This window comes from Pinus tabuliformis, chromosome 2_1, assembly GCF_031772625.1.
Source record: "Pinus tabuliformis cultivar Carrire ecotype Pingquan chromosome 2_1, CPIR1, whole genome shotgun sequence".
NCBI classification, from domain to species: Eukaryota; Viridiplantae; Streptophyta; class Pinopsida; order Pinales; family Pinaceae; genus Pinus; species Pinus tabuliformis.
In genome coordinates this window covers 608,268,789-608,282,854 of record NC_142299.1, presented here as the reverse complement: position 1 = coordinate 608,282,854, position 14,066 = coordinate 608,268,789, and the positions used below count along the sequence as shown (strand labels likewise).

The 14,066-nt window shown below is 37.1% G+C and overlaps 1 protein-coding gene across 13 annotated transcripts in view; it reads left to right on the top strand.

Annotated features, from left to right (window-relative positions):
- LOC149201970 (pre-mRNA-processing protein 40A-like) overlaps window positions 1–14,066 on the top strand; it is a 415,839-nt gene that overhangs the window by 331,580 nt on the left and 70,193 nt on the right. For all 13 annotated transcript variants that reach the window (XR_016253883.1, XR_016253881.1, XR_016253882.1 and 10 more), the window contains one exon: window positions 13,748–14,029. Coding sequence is in view for 10 of the 13 variants with exons in the window: in XM_089403047.1 (XP_089259173.1) it covers window positions 13,748–14,029 (282 nt within the window). In the remaining 3 variants the exon portion in view is untranslated. The remainder of the gene's footprint in view (window positions 1–13,747; window positions 14,030–14,066) is intronic.

Here is a 14,066-nt window from a genome sequence, read left to right as displayed (position 1 = left end):
AGGGGTTTCAACAAAGATTGTTGGAGAGATTCTTCACAACAAATTCCAGGGAGATTTAGAGGTTGATCTTTCTACAGAGAGAGGTTGATTTTCCACTAGTGCGAGTTGCTCCAATAGGGGGGGTGTAAATTACCCTAGTAGGTAGTGTGAATTGCTTAGAGAGGGAAAAATTCTGGAGCAAGGAAAATTTGCAAGAGAGATCAATTTGCATAGGAGGATCAATTTGTTAGTAGAAGTCGAGATATCCAGTGGAGGTCGAGTTGTTTTTCCCAGCCAATGAGAGTTGCTTGGAGGGTTGAGCTTATTTTCCAAGTTGCATGTGTGAGCCAGAATGAGCTTCAGAAGGAGACGAAATTTGTTTTGGTGGGACAAATTGCTTCCAGGAGGTTAGGGAGACGTGTAGAAGTGATCGAAATAATATTCCGGAGGTTTGCCATTTTACGACAACTAGTTCTAATATTTTTGCTGAAGAATTTAATAATTAAAACCCTCATCTGCAAAACTGGTTTTCCCTTGGGGGCTTATTTTAGGGACTATTGTCTAAAAATCTTAGTGTCATGCATTTTATGTGTGTGCATAATTTTCTCAGTTTCTGTGGTTAATTATTTTTGAGTGAAGTTGTAGTAGTGTTTTATTCAGTATTTGTCGCAAGTATTTTTGCAAAAGACAAATAATCTAAATAGATAGGAGAATAATAACCAATAATGGCGACATAATTAAAATTTCACAGATTGCAAACATCTTCACCAAAGCACTTGGAAGAGAAAAGTTTGAAAGATTCAGAATGATGCTTGGACTTACAAACACCCCTTCAGATTAAGGGGGGGAATGTTGACACCCAATCCTCCAGGATTGGGAAATTATTGTAAATATGTAAATACAAAATAAGAAGATGAAGAGACCTCAAAATGTGAATCCCAAGGGTCTCGCTCTCTTATGTGTATATTAATGACTCTTAATAGAAATTCAATGTCATCGAGTTACCAAATACTTGGCTTGACAAAATTTAATACCTCAAAAAAGGATCCCCTTCCAAAATCAGGACCCTGATGTCGTAATGGTGTTTTCTCCCTAGCTAGGGGTGGCTAAAGGTCAACACTATTAGGTGCTTCCAACCCCTAAGGGAATGTAACATTTCGCTAGATCACCCTTTAATTGATAGGTTTTAGTGAATAGTAATGATGGTAATGGATGGGATAATATTTCATGGCCAAGTGTTGTTGATTTACTAAGTGCAATAGAGACTAGCACAATACTTCTGAAAAAACTGATAATTACTTTTGATGTTGATCTTCTTTTAAATTATTCCAATATATCATTCAACAATTATACTTTAGAAATTCAACCATACAAGAACAATAGAACATTAGAGATCACAATGTACAAAGAGGACACAAGATTTACCATGGGAAAACCCATTAAGGGGAAAAACCCAACAACCTTTTCAATAGAGAAATTCTTTTGTTCAAAAAGAGATATAGCTAGACCTTCTAGTCGTTAACTAGCTCACACATGGTCAAACCCTCCAAGTCCAGCCTCCCAACCTGATCCAACACTTCGCTCTGCCTGATCAGATCTAGAATCTCAGCCCTCCTGGAACTGCTAGAATCCCAGAATTTTGATCCTTTGCAATTGCCCATAAATTACAACCCCTGTAACAAAAACTGCCTAGAGATATGTGAACTGCAGAGAGAGAGAGAGAGAGTCTATCCACACGTGCAAGCTTGAAAGAGAGAGAAGGAAATGCAATTCATCTTCCTTTTCGTCCTCCTTGTCCTTCTTGATCTTCATTAGGATGCCCATAAACTTTCTTCTTGAGAGAGTGAAAATTGGTGGTGAGACGATGAGGTCGAGTTGCCTTTATATAGTGATCTACTAGGTTGAAAGGGTGTGTCCTTTGCCTAGGCCGACTTGAATTGGAGGGAGGTCGACTTTGACAACTTTGGAGCCAAAAGTTTCAAATTCAAAAATTCAATTTTTCTTCTTTCAAAATTTAATTTTGTTTTGACTCTAGCATTTAAAATATGCTTTACAATAATCAATATAAATACATCAAGTGGCCATAGTTACAAATTCAAAGGGATTCACTGATGGTGGTGTCCACATCTTGAGTGTATATATGCGAGGAGGGGGCATTCGAAGATGAATGACTTACCAACTCAATTGTTGTTTTTCCACCCCTCTTGTTTTCCTTTTACTTCTTCCTAATTTTTCTTTGTATTACTGCATATAGCTCAAGGGTTAGAGCTTGCTTTGTATGATGTAGCAGTTGTTTTATCCCTTTAAAACAAGTCAAGTTATTGCTCATCGGGGTTTGGACATGCAAGGGTCCCTTATTTTGATGTAATGGAGCAGGATGTGCTCATAAACTTGGTGATGGCCATATGAGTGAGGTAGAGCTCATACTAGGCTTTTTCCAACATGGTAATCATTATGTCCCTGACCATCTTTTGCATTTTAATTTTTCTTTCTTTCATTTTGTTGTAGCCTTGATATGCTCTTTCTATCTCTTTTAGCTGCATTGGCCTCCTAAGGCTAAGTTTCCGGGGCCTACTCAAGGTATGTAAACATGAGTGTTGAATCCCTAGGAACCCATGGTAAGTTGAACCCAGAGAATGGAGGTGAGATATGGGCCTGTAGTGTAAAATGGAAGGTGTTAATTATGACATATGGGAAGATGGAACTATGCTATCTCATTCAAGGCTTCACAAGTAGTGCCCCTCCTTTTACCCAAAGGGCCTTAAGGGAGGTCCCACTGGACTAGATCAAAGATTAACCCCTTAGGTAGGGTGAGAGAACAAGATCACAGTGTAGGTCCGTCAGTCTTCTAGATCACCCCATAATCCATACTAAATGCCCAAATACAAACAAATATAAGCACCCGATTGCAAAATGATCAAAGTACCTTTTGTATGGCAGCCCACCTTCGTCCAAGTGCTAATGCTGGATGGGTCAGAAACACATGGCTAATGCAGGTGACAGAGATATATGGCATATCATTAGCTAATGGTGGCTGGCAAGGGCTACTAGCTATCTGGCTGATTGGTTTGCTGCCAAATGTAGGAGAAAAGTTTTCTCTTATGGGGTTAGCCATTTTGGTGGGTAACATTTGTCTCCAATGTCGAGACATGAGCTCACTGTAGAGCATATGGTCCAATAGCTCGAACAGGGAGTTCATGAGAACTCCAACCATCCCTGAGCTTGTAGACTTGTAGCCTGCACATTCCAATTAACTTGTTTGGGATCGTGTGCATTAGGTGTAGGATATCACCCATGTTTTATATGAAGATATATATCCATACAGAAAATAAAATGCATACTAAATATGTAATGCAAGATGTTAGGATGCTCACACAATATGTAATGCAACTAATTACTATGTTTGTTTTTAGAAGTCAGTTTCCATCAAACAAAGTAAGGTGGCTCCCTTGTTGATGTTTTTGGAGCATCACGCAAACATTCTCCCATAGGTTCATGTTGATTCGACTAGTGGGGGAAATGATACTTTCACCCATGGGGCCATTTTAATTTGGCTAGGGTTGAATGGCTCAGGGGTAGTCTTTTCACATGGGGCCATGCTGATTTGGCCAAGGGAGATTGGCCCATGATGTTCACATTGCTTGCTCCGGGATGGAGTAATCTATTTTTTTTATAAAGTGGGTTTGATTTGTTTATGTAATGGGGTTTTTCGCCCATTAGTGGAATAAACAATTCTAGACCAAGGGACAACAAGGAGCATTATCATGTAGAAAAGTGGTCGTCATAGGGTGAAATAGAAGCTAAGATATGTGCAAAGACAAGTTGCAATCTATTAAAAAAATGAGATCCCATTCAAAGATGAATGACACTAGCAATCTAAGTATTAGTGACTACTGTGGGCCAACCCCAGTATGGCAATCAAAGTTTTGATATGGTTTGTAGATCATGCCTTTCTCATAATCATGACAAGATTATAGAGAAGATCAATCTTCCACTGTTTTAGATTAAGGACACCCAAAAATAAAACAAATAATGCACTTATTTTCAAAGTTGCAAGCTTGACTGTTGAGAGTGGATACAATCCTATCTTTTGGACTCCTTGCATTGCCCATAATCTAAATATGATTTTAGGAGAGGTTGAGGCTAAAATTGCCATGGATTAAGGAGATCACGATGTAGGCTAGGGATATCATTAAATTCATCACAAAACACCACCAGTCTCAAGCAATATATCGAGACCAAGGTTACTTGGGAGCGGGAGCGGGGAGCGACATTTTCAAAAGCTCTTGGTTTGCGAGCGAATTTTTATATATTTTGATGCATATATGTCAATAAAAGCATGTAGAATGATGAATTAGATATAAAAAGCATAAAAACATGGATTGAACCATAAAACATCAATCATCTAGAAGTTATAATCTTCATCAACCACATCCACCAGTTAGTAACATACAACATATCGAGTCTCATGATTCGTCAATCTTAAAGTTTCAAGCTTTCAAAATTCGATATATAACATTTATCATCATCGATCACTAAAGTTGTAACTTGTACTTGTAACCATTACCATTACCAAGTAACCAAACGATAACAAAGAATATTTAACATGAAATGAAATGTTTCAACTTTCAACTTTTACGAAGCATCATATAAATAATTCATTACCAATGATTTATAATTGCCAACTTCAAACTTCAAACTTAAATTGTCATATATTGTTTACAAGAAATATCATAATAAATATGATAGAGTCAACAGTTATAAAAACTACTAGAAACCTAAGTCACCACATTCGTGTTCGTTTTCGAGTTCGATGACCTTGAAATTCAAATAAAGTTCGCCACCTAAAATTTTACCAATAAACTTCGGCATAAAATTTGACATATAGAAATTTGAAAAAAATATGTATATATAAAAAAAAAATCATTTTTAAGCAGGCTGAAAAATAAATATGACATTCATCTTTATAGATTCTACTGTATGTACTTTGGGCATATCTCAAAGAATATAAAAATTTATGACAGCTAGAAAAAATTGCATAAAAAATTAAAGAACTATTCCATAAGAAGAATTATGAAATTTATGAGAGCTAGAGAAATTTGCCAATCAAATTTATGACGGCTAGCTGCTAGAGAACATTGAAAATTTTGAAATTTTGAAATTTTACATACAAAGTTACAAACTATCTGGCATCAATCAAATAGATGTTTATTTCTCATAAAATATAAATTTATATAACAAATCTGTTTCTATGGATGGATGCAGAAGTGGGTTGTGGCATGTCAATTTTCAAAGTCCATAATACACATTGCAAACACATAGGATTATTGCTCAAACATTTAAATCATTTCCACATATAAACGATGAAAGCGAATGCCAATAAAGAACCAACTTCCATACATAGTAAACAAGGTGAGAAATTCATCATAGATATTTGGCACCCATATCAAATTCAACAAAACCATCGGCCATATCAGATTGCATATATTGAAAAACAATCTGATAAAAAGTATTCAAAATATATAAACTTTAATGTTTAAAGTAGCTTGGTAGGTTTAGAAAATTCTTCATGCAAAAAGTAAACTAGACGTCTAAAACAGGAACATAGATTTATTCTTGATGTTCTTGTGGCCCATTTGTTATATCAAAAAGTTCTATATCATCAAGAGAAGTAGAGGCTGTGAATCCGCTAGATGCTTCAACATCAGATTCATCACTCAATTCCCTGTCAATGCCACTATCAATGTAAAAATCAACTTAATCCCTTGATGCATTAGGATCATGATCGATCCACGGAGTAGAGGAATTGGATGACTCTTTAGCCACATTTTTCAAAGCCAACTGCAAGTTACTACGAACATAAACAAGATATTCTAATCTTCCAGATAACAATCTATTTCTTTTCTTGGAATGAATGTGGTCAAAGGAATTCCTATTCCTTTCACACGTTGATGCCCTTGATCCCTGACTTAAGATACGAATTGCAAAATTTTGCAATTTTGGTGCCCTTGATCCATAAAATTCCAACCATACTGTTGGATCACTTATACTCCTATCATACTTTGCTGATTGTGTTCCAAATTACCCTTCTTCTAACCTGCATGCCCTCAACTGACATCTGACGAAACTTGTAATTGTTGGATCTGGATTGAGCTTCTCAATAGGCTGGATAAGTCCATTCATGACTCCTTCATCCCTATGTTTTGATAACCCAAACAATATAGGGTCCTAATAGCATGCTACTACATGTAATGGACTATGCATCTTCTTCCATCTTTGATCAATTACCTCCCATATCTCCTGTTAATCAGCTTCCACATTATTAAATGCACTTGCAATGGCCTCTTTGCAACGACCAATGCTTTCATAAACAAAACCCATACAAGGTTTTTCACCATCAACCATGCAGAGCACATTAACAATTGGGCCACATATTTTTAAAACTTTGTTTGCATTTTCCCAAAAGCCGTTATGGAGCACTATTTGTTCAACATTTTTCCCTTATTTTCTTTTGAATGGGGAGATCTCTCCCACTCAATATTGCAGAAAACAGCTCGTAGGGTTGCTTTTTCCTCAACAACTCTTTTCAGAGTAATAGAAAAAGTGGCAAACCTTGTATCACAAGGCCTCAACAACTCTTTAGATGCATTCTTCCTATATATGCTCAAAGTGAGACGATGGTTGATGATGAAGTTTGCAATTGTTTTGGCTCTTCAGATTGTCTCATTGACCCAAGGAAATTTGGCTAAATCGTGCAACATTAAATACAATCAGTGAGTTGCACAAGGGTCCAATAAATGTGATTATACTTATCCATAATCATCTTCCCTGCACCAACACAATTTGATGCATTATCTGTAATAACGTCGACCACATTTTTCTCCCCAACCTCTGGAATTGCTTCATCGAAAATTCCAAAAATAAATTCTGATGTCTTCACTCAATCCATTGCATTAATTGCCTTCAAGAAAAGGACCCCTTGAGGACTATAAACAAGCACGTTGATGAATAGGTGATGACACAAATCTGACCAACCATCACTCAAAATTGTGCATACTGTATGCTTCCAAGACTCTTTAACCTGAACCAACTTTTCAGTCACTCTGTCTCTTGTTTTCTTTAGCAAAGTGGTCCTTGAAGCTTTAGATCCAGGAGGAACATAGCCCTTCCCAAAATCAATGGCCTTCTTAATTACATTTTTAAAATATGGACTCCTGGCCACATTAAAGGGAATTGCACATCCATAAAAGAATTTTGCAACAACATCATCAACTAATTGTCTCTCCACAGGTTTCCAGGATTGATTTAATGTTTTGGTTCCACTTGTTTTTGTTGGAGTAGAACTTGATCCACTGATGGTTGAGATTGAATTAATGGTGTTTGAGGAAGACATGGCAATCTCCCTCTCAATTTGCTGCCTCTTATTTTCCATTTTTTCCTTTTCGATCTTTGAAGTGAAATAGTCTTTCTCCACTGCGGTTTTTTGTTCATCAGAGATCTTAGTGCAGCCTTCAACACCACGTCCACTTCCATTGCTAACACTAAGAAGGTGATCCACTGCTCTAGTTAAAGAGCTAGTGAATTAATGTCCACATAGTTGACACAAAAGATTTTTCCCTTCCTTTTTGACAAAATTCCATGCTACAACAGTTGATTTTGGGGGTGCCATTGAAATTTGAAGGTTCTGATTGCTGAAGTGAACCCTGAAATTTCTGTAGTTTATTTTTTTTTAATTTACATTTGAATTAGTTTTAATTTTTTTGCAGAATTTTTTGTAGACTGTAATTCATGTTTTTTTAAATATATTGTGTCTCGATTGTCAGGCAAAAGCCTTAGCAGATCCAGATTGTTGAAATTTTAAACAGTCTGGATCTGCTAAGGTTGATCCCTGACAGTCTAGACACAATATATTAAAAAAAACTAAATTTTAACTACTAATTTATATATATTAACTAATTTAAAAAAATACAGCTTGCCTACATGGCGTTGGAGGCTGAAAGTTGGAACATAATTGAGCACGTTGAGACCGAGGGAGGAGTTCCACGATGTGCCTGTGAGTCGTGACTGTGAGCGTGGCTATGTTGCGTAACATCGTGTGGGCGGCGGGCCGTGGGTTGTCGTTGTGCGACTGTTCCCATTACCTGTAAGCATGAGGCTGTGAGTCTGTGAGCATAAGACTGGTGAGTGGTGACTCAAGCTTGTGAGTGCAGAAGTAGATGTTACAGAACAAAGTGATGCTTCAGCAGGTTGCATTGCTAGAGCACATTTTTCGCTAAGAGGGAGTGTTGATTTCTGGTAACATCGGATGTGTTCTAAGTCTCAAAATTTACAGGGAGGCTTAGACACATGCATTCTCCAATACCCATAAATCGTTTTGGGAAATTCCACCTGGAGACAGTTTTATTAAAATAATTAATTATTTTTAATGGGACCCTAAGTATAAACTTAGGAAATTAAAATAATTAATGGGTATTTATTTAAACTGTGGGTGTAACTCCTAGAAGAAGTCGAGGATCAAGCCAAAATTATCTAAGCCATTGATTAGAAGTTAATCTGGGTCGTTGGTTGTCCAATAGAAAGATATAAGAAGAGGCTTGACGGGCACTTGGAGGTCACACAGAGGGGAGATTAGAAATTCGATTTTCTGAAGCAGAGCAGCTGCTAGAAAGATTTTCCATAGTGATCTTTTGCAGTGAGGGGCAGGGATAGTATCTGAAGGGAAATATTTCCTGGTCAGAGAATACTCAGCAAAGAAGAGAGAGAGAGATCCAACAGAGGTAGTGCAGAGCCAGACAGCCTAACGCAGATCCACGCAGAGGCAACACAGAGCCTTGAGGAAGTCTGAAAATTTGTTGAGGAGATCGATTTCTGCAACTGGAAGTCGGGGTGTGAGACCGGGAGAGGAGAAGTCAGAATCTCAGAGGCAAATCGACCAACGTGGAGGAGTGATGCAGTCCTTAGAGGGTGCGACGCTGGCCTGACACAGTGACTGCGCAGAGGCAGCCAAGGGCAGTTCATTTAGTGGCTGAATCAACCAGGATTTCCAGTGATAGTGTGAGGTAACCTCATTTATCTCTCTGTTAGTGATATTCTTTGTAACTGGATTGTCGAGAAGACATCTAGAGATTGTATTCGGAAATTACTACTGCATGATAATAAAACCCTCAGAGTTGTTGCACTGGTTTTCCCACATTGGGTTTTTTCGGGGACATTTGTCCAAAAATAACCGTGTAGATGTGTTATATTTTTTTCTTGTTCCGTTTCTTATTTCTGCATTTTATTTAAATGGTGAAGGTTGCAATATATTTGTTTCAGTGTTTACTATAGGAAAAAATAAATAATTTTGTTCAGTAATTAACAAATAGGATAAATGTAATCAGTTGCTGCAGTAGGAATTTGGGCATCCAAATTTTCACAAAGAAATGTCTAATTTCTGAAAAAGCATGTAGAATGATGAATTAGTCATAAAAAGGATAAAAACATGGATTAAACCATATAACATCAATCATCTAGTAGTTACAATTTTCATCAACCACAGGTCCACAAGTTACAAGTTTTGATTTATATAGAGCATGTAAGGGTGCACATAACCAAAATGGCATCGAGTGCAATCCATCTCAGAATCGAAAATACATCAACAAAAAGGCTCTAGATGGCCTCTATCATCCAAAAAAATCATGCTACAACAAATACCTACATATCATCAAAATCATTGTGTATCTTGGGATCTTTGTCATTAATATCACCCTCTAAGCATTAACATAAGATAGAAAAAACGTAGCATGTCAAATCAAGATTTTGTTTGAGTGATGGGTACTTTTTTAGTAGGGTCATGATAGCTGAGTTCTACAACCAATGTTACTAACATCAAGTTACATAGAGGGATTGGTGCTCTTGACGAGTTCCATATCCTAGTACTTGCCAAAATCCAATGGAAACATTGCAATCCCCCCAATCCTAAAATGCTGAAAAACTGATAATTCTGCTGGATTTTGTGTGAGATCTAAAATTCTATTTTCTCCATATGAAATCCAATGAGGTTGGAACCACTCTCAAACATCCTGAGTCATTTCATGGCAATGTTAAAAATTTAAATAAAAGGATGAAAATGAAAGATAAAGGAGAATGTCACTTTTACTACTATGGCCGTAGGCTTGATCATTAGGCTGCCCTAGTAAAAAAATATTGTTTCTTTGAAAAAAATTGCATTTGGAACGTGTTCGCATAAAAATAATTGCGAAAAAAGCTAGGGAGCGAATTTTTTTTAGGGAGTGCACTCTCAGGGTTGCTCCCAAAGGGAGTGGGTTCGGGGGGGGCGCTCTCCCGCAACCCTGATCAAGACTACTCCAAATTGGAGTTGCTCAAGGTTGTTAGAACAAGATATGTTTCAAACTTCATCATGTTATGCTGCATTGCTGAAGCCAAACTTACATTAAGGAGTATGGGGGTGAGTGCAACTTGGGTTGAGTAGAGATAAGTAGATTCAAAGAGGGGAAGTATGGTACATATGGTGTTTAATGAGGATTTATGGAACAAAATATTTTTCTTGTTCAAGTTCACATTACTTGCATTTGAGCTTCTCGAAGATGCAGATGTAGACATACATTTCTTGGGAGAGATTGATGATAGGCATGGATTCCATGGTCAAGAAAACTGCGAAAATTATTATAGGGGAGGCCCACATACCTTTTTTTGTTGATGCTATTTTTGCAAAGTTTGTGAGTTCCATCATTGTTATGAGCTGGAATAGCTTTAACACTCCATTGCTCACTTTTGCACATGCTTTAAATCCAAGTTTTTATGATGAAGATTTAATTGCTCATAGCAATGATAAGAGGAAGGTCCCACATAAGGACAAGGAGGTGGCCAGTGGAGTGAAGAAAATCTTCAAGAGGTTGTTTCAAGCTTGTTTATATATTGAAGTGAGGAAGGAATTTGCTTGTTTTGATGTTGGATTAGAGTATTTTGTAGACATGTCATTTTTGGATGAAAGGAGGGCCGTGAACCCAGTTAGAAGGTGATCTTGTCATGGGGCAAATGGTGTGTGTTTGCAAAACCTTTCCACTTATATTCTTTCACAAATGGAAAGCTCTTCATCAACAAAAAGGAATTGGAGCACTTGTGGTTTCATTCATTCCATGAAGCGCAATAGGTTGGGATTGCAGAAGGATGAGGATCTTGTATTTGTGCATTCAAACCTACACCCTGTGTCTCTTATGGATGAAGAATATACAAAGTCGACCCCATAAACATTGGGATGTGGATTCAGAATGCTTAGACATGGAAATCTCTCTTGCTGCTCTTGACATTGGTGATGATGCACCTGGAAGTGGAGCTGCCTCTTCTTCTAATTGATGCTCTAGTTCTGGTGAACAAGCATGATGTTCTATTTTTGATGATGAGAACGAGGATGAGGATGAGTTGTATTAGGTTGTTTGATTTTTCTTGCCTTTAGCTCATGTTTTATTTCACTTTCAGAACATGTAGCCTCATGTAAAAAGGCTGATTTTGGATATATATCCTCAAAAAGCTAATTTTGGATTTTACATCATGTAATCATCTATGGGAATTAATATAGACATGGTTTTCCTTTAAAATGTCATTTATACGTATCATTTTTTTTCCTGGGAAGATGATGTGTTATTTAGGGGGAAAGGAACATATATCTATATATAATCTACATTTCACCCAACATAACCATTTTGAGGGTGTCTTGTTTCGAGGCATTCATGTTTCAGAAACGTGTAGATATTTCCACATTTTGTGCAACTTAACTGCTAATGGTGTCCCACCTTCAGTGGATAGCTGTAGGTTTCTGGAATTTAGGATTTTGTATTGTTCCTGTGGAGGCGTTCTCAGTTCCTTGATAAATTAGGGGTACATAATTATACTCCTTTTAATGTGTCTTGATATTTGTTTGTGTTTGTTAAATTGTTGATTGTCTAAAAACACATACCGATGGGCCTAGTAATGTAGGGGTTAATCTTTGTGAATGGGTCATTATTTCTGCTGTAAATTGTCTGTGTGATTCAGCAAGTGGTATCTGAGAGGAACATGCTTGGAACCTGTTACCCCTCAGTAGAGGAGTAATTCGTGTCTTAGAAGTACCTTTTCAGGGTCTTTCCAGATGCTATCTTGAAGTAAACTTAGAGCCAGATTTGAAGCCATCCCACATGCTCATCTTAAGCACTACCATTGGAGGGAAATATGCTGATTTTGTGGCACTAAGGAGCTTTAGTCAGTCAGCTGTCTCAAGCAAATTTTAGGGACAGATTTTGTGCTATTTTATGGTAGGATCATTGTAACTTTCAGATCAATAATTCAGCAGCAGGCTTCTAATTAGTAACAGGAGAATAGCAAGAAGCACATAAGAGCAGGAAAGAATGAACAGCATAGTTAAGGTGTTGGTTAGATCCCCTTTGTTGGGTTGTTTGCACTGTTTATAGTGAATGTTTTGCAACCTGAAGAGGCTGTAATGACATACATTCAATCAAATACAATGTGTTTGGTTAGACATGTTGAAAAAACATGAAGGTGCTGTGGTGACAGTGGGAAGCCATCCTGACTTCCTCTAATGCTGCACTTGTTAGTATGGCTTTCTAACTCAAGTGCAATTCTAGTTGGTAATAGTACCGACATTATCTTTGTTAGATAATAAGGCCAAGCACTGTGGAAAATACGAGAGACGATTTTGAAGAAGCTCTTCAGCTCAGAGGTAAGAATGGTAGCCAGAAGGAAAATATTTGGTACCACACTCAAGACATCAATGTGACAAAATGGAATCAGGGTGGAAGTGGTATCTTCTTATCATCTTCAAACGACAAATGATGCAAGATATTCTGATTATTAGAACACAAAAAATTCAATCCAAAAATTTCCACAGTAAGGAGGAAATTGCTTCTTTTTTTTTTATTAAGAAGTGTCAGTCTGTTCATCCACGTCAAGTGGCTTTATTAACTTACCCTTAATCTCCATGTTCTATTTTGGATGTCCGGTTAATCCTTGAATTCTGTTTTGGAGGAAAGGGAGGATGCATAGAGAGAAATATTTCTGTGCCCGGGACATAAACTGTGCCTATTGCATCAAAGGAGTGGATGCCACATTATTCTATAAAGCATAGGCATTGCTGATGATATTTCATGGATCAGAACAACTATTATAGAAGGTGTGGTGACAAGAAGGAGAAAATGAACAAATTATTGGATTTATAATTCTATTAATTTGTACTTCATCGAACGGACAGATTCTTCTATTACTGTAATTATGGTTGTCTCTAAATTTCCTTTAGGCTCAAAATTGACACCTTTGTGTCAATACTTTTCAAAAGAGGAGATGTGAAAGGTCATGGTCTTTGTGAGGACAGTGGGATTTGGTGATGTGCTATATGCAGCTAGTCAACTGACACTTCTGCAGCAAATATTGATGTCCGAGTTGTGTTTTAGAGACTATACATTTTGCAAGGTGAAACTCAGTTTTCTATGGGATTCAATTTTTGATTCTGTAGGTTCCTAGTATATCATTTGTGATTCAAATAGCCAATAATCAGAAAGTTTGTTTTCATGTTAAAATGTCACAGTGAATTCAGGTTTCAAAAGAACATTGAATCTTTTGATTGATGATACTTAAGTTATTCCAGGCAATTCATCCGTACCAGTTTACTAGGCAGTGCTATTATTAGTTATTTATGGATGTTTTATCATTTTATTCACCAGCAAAAAATTGATTTGTTAACTATACTCCTTTGTTGAACCTGTTTTTGCTAATGAAGGAAAAAGAACGAAGGAAATGGAAGGAGATCAAGGATAGAGATAAAGAACGTGCCAGGGTGAAGAAGGAATGGTCAAGGAATGACAAAGATTATACAAACCAAAATTTTGTTGAAAGTGGTAGTACTGAACAGAAAGAAGATCGATGGAAGGATGAGGGAAAAGAAAATGATAGAAGACATAAGAAACATCACCATAGGACTACTGAGGATGAGAGCTCTGACAAAGATAATAAAGATAATTCTAAGAAGTCTCACAAACATCGAAAAAAATCATCTCGAAAGGTAGTATAATGATTCCTGACACTTAGAATACCATTGA